The 16122-nt window shown below is 38.6% G+C and overlaps 1 protein-coding gene across 2 annotated transcripts in view; it reads right to left on the bottom strand.

Moving 5' to 3' along the window:
- Positions 1-16100, bottom strand: part of msi1b (musashi RNA binding protein 1b) — a 30783-nt gene extending 14683 nt beyond the window's left edge. The window contains exons 1-6 of one of the 2 annotated variants that reach the window (XM_007247124.4): positions 15748-16100; positions 15344-15384; positions 12911-12992; positions 12703-12787; positions 2375-2416; positions 1648-1740 (exon numbers count right to left, since the gene is read on the bottom strand). In XM_007247124.4, coding sequence (XP_007247186.1) covers positions 1648-1740; positions 2375-2416; positions 12703-12787; positions 12911-12992; positions 15344-15384; positions 15748-15806 — 402 coding nt within the window. In that variant the 5' untranslated portion in view covers positions 15807-16100. The remainder of the gene's footprint in view (positions 1-1647; positions 1741-2374; positions 2417-12702; positions 12788-12910; positions 12993-15343; positions 15385-15747) is intronic. The other variant, XM_007247123.4, reaches the window with a different exon arrangement.
- Between the last annotated feature and the right edge of the window lie 22 nt (positions 16101-16122).

Below are 16122 nucleotides of genomic sequence, written 5' to 3'. Positions count from 1 at the left end.
TTCTCTCTTCATAAAGGCTCCCCCGCTCTCCAAACTTTGCCCCATCTCTCCTTTTCTCTCTCTCTCTCTTCCCCCCGTGTCCCGTACACCCTCCCTCTCTCTCTTTCACTAACTCTGCTCTACATTCCACTCTTTTGTCAGTCTCCAGGCAAACGCAACAGAAATGTCCCAGTTCTGAGTTTCTCTCCCACAGGTGAGCTCTGCTAACAGTTAGGAACGTTAGCCCCTCTGCCCCTCGCATTAACCACTTCATTAATTAACCCACTGCCTCGTTCTCTGGTCGCTCCGTGTTCAGCACTCGGGGAGCGCTCGTTACGCTGCCTGTAGAATCCGTGATTAAGCTGCTGTCTGTCACCCTCCCCACCCCCCCTCACCACAACCCTCTTAGTAGAACTAATGCCGAAGTAGCTGGCTATCTAATGCTAGATATTCATATTATGTTGTGTGATTCTGAAGTTCTAATCAAATCACTCAAAGCTCCTTTCTTATACTCCTCTTTCAAAGTTTCGAACTTTTGAATGAAATTTCTTTATAATGCAAAACTCAAAGTTTATTTAGTGTGAATATGGAAATAAATAAGTTTAATCATGCAAATCACATACTATAAGCTGTTAGGGATGTTGGGGGTGTGGTGGCTTATGGAGATCAAGCCCCTGATGTTTTCCCCAAAAGGTACAAATCTTTTTCAAATAGTAAACTTAAAAAAATGACTTTGTCATTTCAAAATATTTGAAAAATTAGCACCGTCTGTTGATCTGTACTGTCATGAGTGTTGTGTTGTGTTTTCATTAAGTTTGTCACCACAGTTGAAAGATGTTTCAGGTGAGTCAGCAGTGAATGGGCAATATGGTTAACATATTTAAAAATAGCTGTGGTTAGAGCGATTGAAAATTATCTCTAATTAAAATGGCAAAAATTTCACCCTAAATGTAAACCCTCATTCTGTTCATACATTTCTATAAATCTGGTTAAACGTTACACTAAGAGTGGCACTGCACCTCTGAACAACTCTGCTAATAAAATAAAAATATAGTTTAGTGTGTGTAAATGTGAATATTTAATTATATATATATATAATTAAACAGAGAATTGTAAATTAATTTCTGTACTTTCTGTATTTTGCAAGTACTTTTAAAAAAACTCCCTATAATGAGCTCTGCTTATTATACAGAAGCGCTTTTGAAGTTACATATCCACAGACATATTAGCTGCTGTAAATTGTTGGGATCCACCCCTGCTAATTATATAAACATTATAGTAGATTTGAGAATGTGTAATTGCTCAGCATGTGGAAAAGTACTTTTAATGCATGTTATTGTAAATAAATTGCTGTGTGAAATTCTAGTTTTGTCAATGAAAAGTGTTTCGTTCATTGTCAACTATAGAGACCATTTACATCCAACAAACCAATCAGATCACTTTAGATTGAATATATTAGATACTGAACACTGTTGGATCCCATTAACTTAAAAATATTCCAGCTTCCAGCTTAGGAATACTAATACTTTCAAGTTCCTTACTATTCCTTTCAAGGGAAAAGTCTTTGGGATTGCTGCTTTAATGTAGTGTAGCAGATGAGCAGTACAGCAAACCTTTGAAGTGAAGTGGACAAAACCTGCAATAAATATGAGGGGAAGGGGGGCTTACCTTTCCGAACTGGTCAAAGTACTGCTTTACATCTTCGATCGTGGTGTTTACTGACAGACCTCCAACAAAGATCTTCTTAGTCCTCGTCACCAGCTAAGAGAATAGACAGAGGGGGATGGAGGATGTTATTTCCTAAAGCAGGATTTTGTAAAATAATGTAAACAAGAAGTCTAGCTTTCCACATTGGACCTATATCAGTTACTCCTGGACAACTCTGATTTAAAGTAAATGTTACACCAAAACTAAGCTGAAATTAATTTAAATCTACTCCAAATAAAACCAAGAAACAAGAGTTATGAGGCTAATGTATCTATTTAAAAAGTCATGGAAGCAAATAGCCACCAGTTAGCATCATAACAGTTACCAATATCAATTGCTTTAAGGAAAGTGTGTGTTGATTTAGATGTGCTTGATTCTTGATTAGTTTTACACTGTAATTATGAAGCTAATGTCTGAGTAGCAAACATTTAGCATCATAACTAAGCCACCTAATTAATTCATTTGGACAAGTGTGTGTTGATTTAGTTTCCTAAGCAGCACGATGCTAACTGGCTAATCTGGGCTTACATGTTAGCTAGGTACATTAGCTTGTAGTTCACAGAGAAACCCTGCCTTGTTAATTACCCCCCTCCCCCAATTCCACATAATGATAGATTACAGTTAAGTGACCCAAGCCTCTTCTGGCCAGGTGGGATTGACAGATGGACAGCTGTGCTGAAACACGTACCTTTGGCTGGGCTCGGCGGGGGAAGGCCACTTTCGGGTCGATCTAGAGGAGAGGCGGAGAGGAGAAACGTGGGTTTAGCAACTCCACCATGTCTACAGACAGGAAGAACCTTCCTCTGGAGGTTAGAATGTCAGATGAATCCTGCTGGACACACTTTAACGGGCCTTGACTCTTCATGAATGCTTACACCTTGTGTTTTAAACCACTTACATACGTGTGATAATCAGTTAAAGAGCAACGTGACATTATCTAAAGTGGAAATAATCAATGTTAACTTAGCTAAATACATAATGCTTAAAGCTTGGGCTCTTGACATCATGACCTGAGGTTAGCAAGTTGGATAACACTGTGATGCTAAAATCTAACATTAGTTTAACAGTAGATGGGAAGTGAGCTAGGCAGCTAGCCAGACTATTTATTTGGCATAAGAAAACATTAAAAAACATTTTAAAATAGTTCTATGAAATTATGATTTATTTCTGTTTGATATGGTGGCAATGGTAATGTTAGCAAGTTACATGACAGCAACAGTGTGGTGTATGGTAAGCAAAATTATTAAGAATATAAGATTAATAACTTATTATTACAATTATTATTAATTAAGACTAGAAAATAGGACTGAAAATGGGACCAAAAGTGGATTGGGCTCTATTATATTATAATAACATACAATATATAGACAAAAGTATTGGGACACAGATCCTATTAATTGAATTTAGGCATTTCATTCGGTCCTACTATGGTATAAAATCAAGCACCTAGCCATGCAATCAACATTTCGTCGCTGTCCAATGAAAAACACTTATCTTCATTTTTGTTGATTTTTTTAGTTTACTACATAATTTGAACAGACAAAATTTATTGATGAACGGACAAATAGAAACTCTTCAAAATGACCTGAAATAAACTCTTTTTATATTGACTTCCATTGAAAGTTTACAAGGTTTTTTCTCTCTCCTGTAAAGTTGCTGTTTTGGAGATAAGTGTTTTTCATTGGACAGCGAAGATTTGCAAAAAGCATGGCACTGTAATAGGATGGCACAACTGCAACTAGTCACAGTTGGTAAAATTTCTTCTCACCTAGATATTCCACTTCCAATATTAAAGTGGAAGTGTTTAGAAACCAGAGCAACCTGTAAGGACCATGTAAAGTTACAGAGTAGAGTCGCTGAGTGCTGAGGAGCATAGTGCATAGAAGTTGCCAAATGCAGAGTTTCCAACCTGCGGTTAGAGCTGCAAAGGGTGGACCGACTCCACACTAATGCATATAAGATGTTAGATTTAGAATAGGATGTAATTTAAGGCCCTGCAGGTGTAAGGTGTAGGTGTCCAAAAACGTTTGTCCATAAAGTCTGTCTAACTAACTAAGAACTGAGAAAAATCTCATTTACACTCATAAAATCCCACATATTACAGCACAAGATGTAAAGTTTTTGTCACTTTATCTGCAATTTATTTCACTTATGTTGCTCTTTAAGTGATGCATCACCTGCTGGACGGTGCTGAAAATGTGTGTGTGTGTGTTTCTGTGTGTGAGTGAAAGAGAGAGAAGAAGAAAGAGAGAGACTGGGACAGTGAGGGAGATTAGCAGAGAAGAAAAAGAAAAAAAAGAGAAAGGAGAGAAGAGAGCGACAGAGAGTCCACTTGTGAAAGGGAGCAGTTTTAGCGGGAGGGAAAGGACGCGTGAGAAAGAGAGGCAGGCCGGGAATGAGGGAGAAATAAGAGAGAGAAAGAGACAAGAAGAAAGAGTGAGAGAGAGTGAGTGAGAGAGAGGCAGAGGGAGGGAGTTTCTGTGTCAACACCCGCGGACAAAGAGAAAAGAGGGAGTAGAAAAGTTCTCTGGTTACTAGGAGAGACGAGGAGAGAAATGAGAGAGAGAGAAAGAGAGAGAGAGAGTGCGGCGGACTCTAGGGGCTGACAGGCCCATCTGTCACTGAATGGAGAAGAGAAGGGTCAGAAACACCACACAGTGACACAAAACACACACACACACACACACACACACTCTCTCTCTCTCACACACACACTCATCATTAACGCCACAACCACATCCCACCTTAAATGATAAAGCAATATAAAGAAAAAAGAGCAAAAAACAGGGAACAAAGAGGGAGAGAGAAGGACACAGATCAGAAAAAAAAAACTCGACCCACACAGCCGACAGAACAGCACCTTGTTTTTGTTTGTTTGTTTGTGTTTGTTTGTTTTTGTCTTCTTTCTCTTCCTTTCTTAATCCCAGAGTGACGTCAGTGAGCTTTAGAACAGGATTGGAACCAAGAAATAACTGTTTGTGTTCGGCTAAAGTCCAATATCAGCAAAAGAAAGTGAGGAAAAAGCACTGTGTAGCATTTAGCATGCTAACAATGCAAATCCCTCTGGGTTTAGAGAGTATGATCAGAATCAGTTCAGTCATTTTTTTGTGCTTTTATTCATAAAAACACGAGTGCAGGAAAAAAAAACACAGTCAAACCAATCATCCAAGATGCAAACTGCTAAAAACATGCTAGATTACAAATACTCCGCTAAATTGTATTAGTCTAGAGAACTGTTCTAAGTCCAGCTAGGCACTGAACTCTAGTCTACTCCATGCTGTACTGAGTACTGAGGTTAAAGTCTAGAAGACAGTGAAGGCAGTACAGCGCTAGTAAAAGATTAGTCTCAGTCTGAGAGAGGGTTTGAGTGGAGCTAGGCTAATCAAGCTAGCACCTCTGGCTCCCAAACTACAGCACAATTTTAGCCAGAGTTAGCTTCGCTTATTCCAAACAGAATCAAAACTACCAGCAGCAGTGTTTTTTTTTTTTCATTACTGCTGCTCTAAACAGAACAGAGTGAAGAACGCTAATGGCTAGTCTCTGCACACAGATAGAATGCAGATGCTACGGTTTAGGTCTATGAGTCGCTACGCTAGTCTGATAGTCACCTCCTTTACAGTCCATTACACTCCTGAAGGCCCAACACTCCTGTGCACGGTCAAAAACAAACAAACAGACACACGTTACACACGTACTTACATACACACACACACACAAACAAACAAAATCAACATACAGTGCAGTAGGTGACGGCAGGATAGCAGTGGAGTAAAAGTGGATAGCTAAACACATAGAAAGGTCATGGGGACAGGTGGTTATAGGATAAAAGTCTATAAAAGTGCTTTCATACTCAGATTTGTTTTACAGGTAAATGTGTGAACAAGAAAATAAACCAGAAACAAATAAGCTGTTCAACATTTTAAACCTCAAAGTGGAACTTCACTGTTAGCAAACAGCAAACCGCTAACAGCTACAACACGAAAGCTTTTTGTTTGATTGTTTACGTTTTTTCTTCAGCTGTAGGTGAATGAGTGTGTGCTGTTTGGGTACGTGCCGTACAGTTTGTGCTTCAAGAGTGTTCAGAGTGTGTTTAGAGTGCATGTGTGTGTGTGTTTGTGTGTGTGAAGCCGTGGGGATGTAAAGCAGGCTGTGTTTCTCTGGCTGCTGTGAATAAGAATCCCTCTTTGATTCCAGAGTTTTTCCTTTTTCAAAGCAAACATGCGCTAAGCTTCGCCTCTCCCTCTGCATCACGGGAGAGGAATACAAGTGCTTTTAAGGTTCTTTACACTGCCGATCATTTTACTGAATAGTACTGAAATACTATAAGAAAAAAATAAAAACAACAGCAAGTTGAATGGAAAGCAGCTAACTACGAAAGCTAATTTAGTAAGCTAGTCAGCTAATGAGGTAAATTGTCCTTAACTGTCAGAATCTCTTTGTCTAAACGAGTTAGAGTTACAAACTATTCACCAACCAGGTCAATCCTTTAGCGCCAATCAGCGAAACACTGTCAGCACTAGGTAATACCCTCTATCTCTCTCTCTCTCTCACACACACACACACACACACACACACACACATATTAAACCACTGGGACGAGTGGCCGAGAGGAAGCGGGACAGTTTGTCTCAATCCTGTTTACACAAATCAGATTAGTTTTCTTAAGAGAGCTAGCATTCTAATTTCTCTCTCTCTCTCTCTCTCTCTCTCTCTCTGTCTCTGTATGTCTCTCTCTCTCCCCTCCTCCACAGCAGCTCGTTAAGCTAATCTCCAATCTAAAATCGGCCCAGGCAGGCTGCCATAAGGCACCTTCACAGGGGTGCACAGACTCAGAGGTAAAGCCGGACAAAGGCCTCCATGTTCCTCCCAAACCGAGACCGATTCACTCCCATAAACACTCCACACACACTCCGGCTCCGGGGTCTGGCCCGCTCAACGTCTGCCTTATACTCCACGCCGCAAAACATCACTGAGACTTTGTGCTAAAACAACTTTCCCTCTCTTATCGGTCAACTTTGATTCACCCAAATAACTTCAAAGATTTCCGACGGCAACTTTTCTTCGTGAATCAGGTCAACTCAGATTCACTAATGTTGTCAAATAACATGAGTAACACAGAATAACAAACAGCTTTAAACAGTTTAAGAGAAAATGTAACTTTTTTTGCTGCTAGCTAAATCATGTTTTTTGTAGAGTGAGCTTATGTTTTCTATGCTATATTGATGCACCTGCTATTCAAGCAAAATAAAAACTACTGTTTTATTTTTTATAAATCTAACATATCTAATAAAAGCTGACTTGATTAAAGCATTACTTTTCTTTTCTGTTTATAGTTTGATTTTGATTCAATTGGGAGTTCAAACTATATAATAATAATATAAAAATACAGTTTAAATAACTTAACGTGGTCATTGCCATGAAAAAATCTTTTTGTCGTTTTTTTTTCTTGCTTTTTTACATTATGTGGATCTAGCAGCTGCTCTTTTTTCGAATTTAATAAAGAATACTTATAAAATAAAATCTTTTTACATTGGATATATTGTAAGTTAAGAAGTTTTCTTTCTTCTCCTGTAACATTACTGTTCTGGCGATTAGAGGCCTAATCAGCTGGATTTAGTGCAGTGCGTAAAATACTAAATAAACTTTTAAAATGTGCCACTCGGGCTCAACTGATACCAGATAAACAATAAATATTGTGATATATTATACAGTGAATACTGAAAAACTGTTTGTGTCGTGCAGAGCTTAGAGCGTATAAAACTATGATGCTGGCAAACCGCAAGAGCTCTTTAACTTTCTTTTCCAACACTCGTTTGTACGGTGAGTGCTAAGCAGGGGATGTAAGATTATCTTTGTGTTTTCAGGAATGTGATCTTGGAGAACAGTTCATTCGGGTCAGAACACCCAGCGAGGCGAAATCCACACTGGCACAATCTACACTACAGGCGCAGAGAGTGTGGAAGCAAGCGGGAGATTTATTTTGTAATATTCCCAATTAGATTTTACATTGTGTTTACTGTAGATTATTCTACTGCTGTTATGGTGTTTGGACTTACTGTATTTTACAGGATAGATCTTGATTACACATATATTATACCTGCAAAATTCTATAGAAGATTAGAATAAATTCAAATAAACAAATGCAGTCAATGGTCATTGAGTGTGTCTACCTGTAATGAATATAAACTTAGAATAAAAGTCAGTGGTCTACCTATAATTACTACTATACAACATCAGCATAAATTTGAGTGGCCAATAAGTGTGTATTAGTGTAATTAACCCTATATAACGTCAGAATATATTCAAATAAACATTAAGTCAGTAAGTGTGACTACCTGTAAACACTACTTATCATGAGAACAAACATAAAAACAAACATAAAGTCTTAATAGACTGTTTATTTTGTATTTACTCTAATATTTGTGTGTTGTCTTTAAGTGAACACTCTGTTCTTGCCCAGATGAACAGCTTTACCGAGCATTTTCTCAGGTGGAGTAGGCCTTATGCTCTGCACCCTCAAAGCACATAACCAGCACCATGTATTAAAGGGCTGTAGAACACTACTTTTTGTTGCACTTTTTTTTTGTATATATTTGCAAAACATACAAGTTGTCTTCTTCTGAAAACTAAGCTGCAGAGATGACACCTTTTGTATTCACAGATTTACATACAGACACCTCTTTTAACTCAAAGCAGTTTAGCCCCATCATCTCATGCTAAAGTTACAAGCATTGTTGTAGACCGGACTGGGCTGCTTTATCAATGAGCAGTAATACATGACTGCCAATCAGAACATGGTTCATTTACATAAATGCATTGTAAAAAAAAAAAAAACAGGATGTTTACTTTTTAAGGACAGAAATATGTAGGATAGGCCCAGCAGGTTATTTTAACCATTGTGTTGCTCACTGGGTTATCTTTCACTGTTATGTTTATTGGCAACCACAGCCTACCGTAAAAAATATACAATACTGGAAGGTAGGGCTGGACAATATAAAAACTGATGTCTCCATATACGATACAATATGATGAAATGAGTGTTTTATAACACTATAAACATATTTAAATACAAAGAAATTAACTTTGAATATAAGTACCCAGACTTAAAAATAAAGTTGTCATGTTCCTCCTTTATTAACAATATTTCTATGACATAATGTAATTTACTCAACACTGTACTTTCATTTGTGTTCCCACAAATGACCCCATGTTTGTTAGGGATAAGTAAATATTAATATATCAATGTATTACAATATTTAGTTTTTCAATACTGTAATTATTTTCAAAAACACAGTATATATTTTAAATTATTAGTTTACATGCCATTATTGGTTTAAGACTGGTGGCAGACAGTCGTTCATTTTGTGCTATGTTTAAACCCCGCCCACTTGATAACAGTGTTGTCCTCTGTCCTTAGATTACACTGTTCTGACTGGATAAAAAGTAAACTTGTCTTTATTCACACTCTTATCCCCTTTAATTTTTAAAAATCGCAATATATGATTTTGCATTTCACCAAGTTCCTGCCAATATAGATCCCTCATGCATGTTCTTTTTATAATTAAGTCATACACAGATGGCAGCCTGCATATCTGTACTGTGTGATGTTACAATATATTGTATAAAATCGTATTAAAAATATCGATATTTATAAAATACTGCCCAGCCCATACTAGGATATTTCTGCAAAATTAATAACCAGTAATGAGTTACAGTGAATAAATACTTTAAGTGGAAACTGGCTGTAAGTGGCAGTAAAGCTTTTGTATGGGGCAATTTAGTTAATCTTATTCATTATAAATCAGTTTGTCGACTGATTTCTAACCCCAAATTCAGTCGATCAGCCAGGAGATGTTTTGTATTTGATGTGTGCTTCTTTAGTTTACAACAGGAGATGCTAGGCTAACACTGCTAACAAACACTGGGCTATTTATCAAACTGCTACCAGTCTCATTAAAAGTATGGACAGCACTTATTTACACATCTGAACTTAAATTAGAACTACACTATTATCCTACTAACACCCTGCTTTATAGTGTTTTTCCACTTTCAGCCTGGACTACACTCGCAGTGCACAGAGTGATACCACACACTGCACTGAGGTGAAAGTGGTTCTGGTTACTGCAGTGTTCAGCTCTGTGGAAAAGTTTAGGCGCATTGTGTTTACTGACTAAAGTAAACCACACTGGGTTTTAAACCACATCCATTCACATCCATTTGCTAAACTAAAGAAGATCTGGATCTGGACAAATTCTCTATTTTTGTCTATTTTTAGTTTACTACATAATTTAAACCTTGTCCTTTACACTGGACCCAAACTTGATCAACAGACCAATAGAAGAATAAACTCTTTTTACATTGACTTCCATTGAAAGTTTAGAAGGTTTTTTTCTCTCTCCTGTAAAGTTGCTGTTTTGGAGATAATTGTTTCTCATTGGACAGCAACGATTTGTAATGCAGGTTATTGTACATAATTTCAGTGTATAGTGTTGTTTTTTTCATTTTATTCATTTATAAAATATTGTCAAAATGTAGAGAGCAGTTACATCCTATAAACCTACCAGACCACTCTGTTTTAGAATGAATATGTTACATTTCGTAAGGATGATTATGACTGGACACAGATACCATTAGAATATTTTGTCTCCTCCCAACTCAGGAAAACTACTATTTTAATTCAGAAAAATGGATAACTGCTGCTTAGCAGTTTGGAAAGTGTTTAGGTTTAAATGTTTGTTAGCGCCAGATGCCTGTTGTAAACTAAAGAGGCACACATCAGATACCCAACATGTCTTGACTGATTCACTGAATCCTGGCTCAGTAATCAATCATTCTTTGATATTCAGACGAACTTCTTCTTAAAAGCGGCGACAAAACTAATCTTCACAAACACAGAGCTGCTTCCAAACACTCGCACTGTACTGAACGTGTGTCTGTGTGAATCTGCCACACCTGTATGTTTTATATTCCACCTCTCGCTGTGTTTTTTTGGGCTACTGCTCATCCTCTACAGCGGGCACTCGACCACAACACACAGTCCGGAGCGAGGGAGGGGGAGGGAGGGAGCAGAGAGAGAGAGAGAGAAAGAGACAGAAAGAAAGAGATGAGAAAGTTTTTTTTCTCTCCTCCCTCTCTCCTGCCGTTCTCCACCACTCCCTCCCTCCGACCCCCTAGGGGGAGCGACTCCGCGGTCGCCACAGCAACCAACGGGCGGCATTGTCCCGGGACCCGCCTGCTCTGAGCACTGACAAAGGCCCAGGCGCTCGCGCACACACTCACACACACACTCATGCAAACGTCTCTTATTCACAACGGCACAAGTTTAAAAGTTTGAGAGCTGCTCTGGAACACGAGTGCGACCCGTAACCCGTTCAGCACCAGATTCACATCCTTCACAGTTTTCAGTAAATTCACTTTGAACTGAATGTGTTTTTAGAACCTGTAAATGTGAACGCACCTGTATGAGCCACCTTCTACACTTCCGCACTGATTTAAATCAGATCAACTAAGCTTTTGCACTGATTCAATTCACATTATCCACATCATGCTTTTGCTTTAATTTAGTGCAATCAATTTACATCAATTCAAATAAATGTTGTTAGATATTTAAAAGGATACATAGCAATTCTGTAACATTTTTCACTGATTCAGATGCAAAAAGTCAGCTTTGTCAAGGTTTCACACTGATTTATTTTAACTTGTCTTTTGAATGCTGCACTGATTTATCACTGTTTCCATTATATTGAATTTAACTTTGACATGTTTTTCACTGTTCCAAATCAAGACAAACTTTTGAAAATCAAGGTTTTGCACTAATTCAACTCAACTCAATTCAGTTGGAGTTTAACAGTTTCTGGACTGACTCAATTACAATGTTTTCATTTTAATTTAGTCATATTTTTTCATTTAAATTCAATTGCCCTGATTCAGTTTAACTCAATTTTGTCATGTTTTTGTCTTGATTGCATTGTATTTTGAACTTTTTCAATTCAAGTCAATTTAATTAAATCTTTACAATCTGTTACTGATTCTATTCAACTTAACTTTTACATGTTTTTTCATAGATTTAATTTAATAAAAGTCAACTTTACCATGTTTTGTACTGATTTAATGCAGTTCCATTCAACTCATGTTTTTGCAATGATTCAGTTCAATTCAGTTAGGTTCATTTTTAGTAACTTTAGCAGTTTTGTCATGTTTTTTAACTATTTCGTTTAGTTTGACTGAATAATTTAAGGTGTTGGTTAGGAAAAATTGTCTATCTGGGGATATGACACCAAAATTAGAATTAATATGAATTCTAATATAAAATCAGTTATAATTTAAGTATAAACTCTATGTCAGTGATGTAAACTTTGAGAATTTGTATACAGATATATCCATTATATTTAACAGTACAAGTTTACATGTATCTCAGTATAACCTGCAATTTGGTGAGTTTACTGGGTGCTATCTAAGCTTAATAAACTACCCCACCAAACCCCAGAACTACCCCACATGCCCCGTCCCGCTCCCCAGGTTACCATAGTGATCTCCGCAGAATAGAAACTTCCCTGACAACTTCACAGAGGGAGTCTCTCTCTCTCTTTCTTTCTCTTTTTTCTTTCTCTCACTCTCTCTCTCTCTCTCTCTCTTTCTCTCCTGTTCCAAATCTGTTCCTAATTGATTTTGACTGAAGCAGCACAAACCCTGAACAGGCTTTTGAAAGCTTATTCCACACACACACACACACACACACACACACTCTGCAGCTCCACTGACCACCATTTCATTGTGGAATATCACGTTCTCCGAGAATCTGCCCTTATTATCTGGCTCAAAGGAGTGGAGAGAGAGAGAATAGTCTTATTGTGTTCGCGCTTCTCAGTTAACGCCACTTTCCAAACTACAGTGTTTCATTGACTCTGGCGGGCCGTAGGTGCTCCGCACAGGGATAAAGCCCTCACAATGGCGGCTGGGAAGGACGGAATAAGGGCACGGCGCAGGAGCTGTAGCTTAGAGAAGATTAAAACTCACTGTTTTGGAGTCCAGCTCATGCCTGGTTTGGGCCAGCACTTTGTCCACTCCAGCCTGGTCCGCGAAAGTGACAAAACCGAAGCCCCTGAACAAAATGAAAAACAGTGAGACCCTGCAGGTCTAATAAAAGTTGACTATCAGGCAGGACAAAAAAGTAGGAAGCAAGTGGACACTGTGTGACCACTTCTAAAAGGCAGTTTCCCCTCACCTGGAGCGCTTCGTAACCGGATCCCGCATCACCATGCTCTCCTTCACCTCGCCGAACTTACAGAAGTAGTCTTTCAGACCCTCTGCCAGAGTGAAACACAGCACAAATACAAAACAGCATGTACAGCAGCTCTGGAGTGAACACTCAACCCAGTAAAGCAGGGGTTTACACCAACACAGACACCCTTAACCTCTGAGGTAAAAGATTTGTAAATATAATTTATTCTACAACAAAGTTGTATTTAGGATACAGCACCTTAAACAGTACAATTACACCAGTTTTTATTATCAGAGTCTAACTTTTAAAGCTTAATCTCTACATTTACATCAAAGTTTACTATAAAAACGATATGTTCACTCTAAAAAGTTGTAATTTATACTTTACAATTACAGCTACGTTTACTGTAAAAAAAAAAAGCTTTAGGTTTAATACAAAACCCCTCAAACTTTTGTTTTAAAGTTGAGGTCAATCTAAAACAACAATAGGTTTAACATTTAACCCCTAAACTATGTATTTTCACTAAAGTTTACTCAACTGCTAGTTAATATTTATCATTTAATCCTTTAAAATAAACAGTCACACCAGTTTACCCTACAACAGACAAATGGTATAAAATATATACTCTGTAAACATCACATATATATTTTTTGCATTTTTCACGTTTAGGATGTAGATTTTGGGGGTTATTGGTTTGGTAGTAGGTTCAGTAGTAACTATTTTATCATTAATCATCTTGACAATGTAAATTAATAATAAAATGATTATTATTCCATAACCTGCATGAATTCAATACATAAATACATTCAGGCCCAGACCATATAAAACAAACGGGAGGCGTCTAGACATGTTTTTCTTACAAAGTGTGCACTAGGCATGGGAAGTCGTAATGACGTAACACCAACAGTAGCAGTAGTATAGACATAATAACAGTTTAATGACAATGAAACAGCACATGCTTTCATTCACTTATGGAGAGAGTTACAGCTCAGTCCGTAGTAATCTGTTGTCTACTTAAAACGTGAATACATCCAATACTTTAAGTCCAAATTAAATTAGAATCCATTCAGACCAGACCTAATATTACTAGACTATTATATCCAACATGCTAATATTGGATATTGGACTGAACAGACATCATGCTAGTGTGCTTGTTCATGTTAGACATACTCAAGCCCAGCAGTAAATCAGCTTTAACTGCTCACAGTACCAGTTAGAGAGTGTGAGAGAGTGAGAGAGAGAGAGTGTGTGTGTGTATGTGAGGGAGAGAGGGGTCTGGGTGACAGCAGTAGCTTTTCCTCCTCTGTGAAGTGAGAGCTTTTCCTTTAACAAAGAGCCAGACTAATTCAAACCATGTATGTGTCCTACAGAGTGGAGGCTGGCCAGCAGCACCAAAACAGCCATGAAACACTCCTGTGTTACGCACACACCCACATGTACTCACACACATACACACATACATACAGCTCTGGAAAAAAAGGGAAAACTTAAAAATAAATGAGACAAGTTTCTTTGATTTTACCAAATTGAAAACCTCTGGAATATACTCAAAAGAAAGATGGATGGAAGATAACAAGCCATCAAACCAAGCTGAACTGCTTGAATTTTTGCACCAGGAGTGAGTAGCATAAACTTATTCAAAAGCAGTGTGTAAGACTGATGGAGGAGAACATGTTGAGGTACATGAAAGCTATGATTAAAAACCAAGGTTTTTCCACCAAAAAAGCTCTTAAAACTTTATGGATATGAACTTGTTTTCTTTGCATTATTTGAGGTCGGAAAGCTCTGCATCTTTTTTTTTTTTTTTGTTATTTCCACCATTTCTCATTTCCTGCTAATTAATGCTCTAAATGACAATATTTTTCTTTGGAATTTAGGAGAAATGTTGTCTGTAGTTTATAGAATAAAAAAACAATGTTCAGTGTACTTAAAACATATACCTATAAACAGTAAAATCAGAGAAACTGTTTCAGAAACTGAAGTGGTCTATTGATTTTTTTTTTCAGAGTTGTACATACATGCATACACACACATAGCTAACTACCTACACACACCCACACACCCACCTTTTTGGAGTGTAGCTACCTAGAGTTATATAGCCTCGTGTAAGAAGAACACAGTCACAATTGTAAGCCCCTGCCCTCCCCTCTCTCTTTAGCTAGCCAGGCTCCTTCACACACTCTTCCCAGCATAATCAGAACCCCCTCATTCATTCACACACTGGGAGTGATTTGCTAGCTAACACCTTTTTCCCCAAACATATTACACCTTTGCTTGCTGTTAAGTGTGGAAGTACTGCATGGCTAAATGTTCACTTAAACTCTGTTGGGGGAAGGGGATGACCCTCTTTCTGAGCTTTCAGTGTTTGAACACAGTGTTTTCAGTGATGGTGCCCAGTCCCAAACTTTTCATTCACTCACTCCTTCACTCACTCACCTTGTGTAGTCTGCCAGCTCAGGCCTCCTATGAACATTTTGCTGCACAAAAAAAAGAGAAAGAAAGAGAGAGAGACAAGGAGAGAGAAAGTCAGGAGGGAAAAAAAAGACAAAAACACACAATCAACAAGTGCACGTGGGTGAGATTTCAGCAAAACGCGAAAGAAAGAAAGAAAACAGAAGAGCTAAGAAAAGCCCCCTCGCTCATTCACACAGCACGAGCTCCATCCAGGCTCAAGTGAGCTAGCGGCTCCACCGCGCCACTATAGCCGCTCGAAGAGACGCTTTGTCCGGCTACGCTCCGACGCGTCCCCGCGCCTCCGGAGCTCGAAAGTTGAAAGAAGGAAGAAAGGAGGGATAAAAGAAGAGAGGAAACAGAGAGATGGAGGAAAGCGGCGGCCGTACCAGGGGTCGTGGGGTGAATCCGCGCTGGACACGGTGCTCTGGCTGCCCTCAGACTCCATTCGTCCCGTACCGAGCCACGCGGGAGTGTGTGTGTGTATGGCTGAGTGTGTGTGTGTTACGGGGAGAGAGAGAGAGAGGGAGAGAGAGAGGAGAGAGGCTGAAAAAGTGAGGAGGAGAGGGTGGGGGAGAGAGGAGAGGAGCAAAAGGGAAGCACAAACTCCTCCTCTACTCGCCCTGGGTCAGTGCGTTGGGCTACACACACACACACACACACACACACACACACACATTAGTTAGTATTCCTGTCTTTGTATGGTGCTTCCATAGCCTGCTGTGTTACTGTATTACTCTGTTTCACACACACCCCTCCCCGCA

This window comes from Astyanax mexicanus, chromosome 12 (assembly GCF_023375975.1).
Source record: "Astyanax mexicanus isolate ESR-SI-001 chromosome 12, AstMex3_surface, whole genome shotgun sequence".
Lineage (NCBI taxonomy): Eukaryota > Metazoa > Chordata > Actinopteri > Characiformes > Acestrorhamphidae > Astyanax > Astyanax mexicanus.
This window is presented reverse-complemented; position numbering and strand designations above follow the sequence as displayed.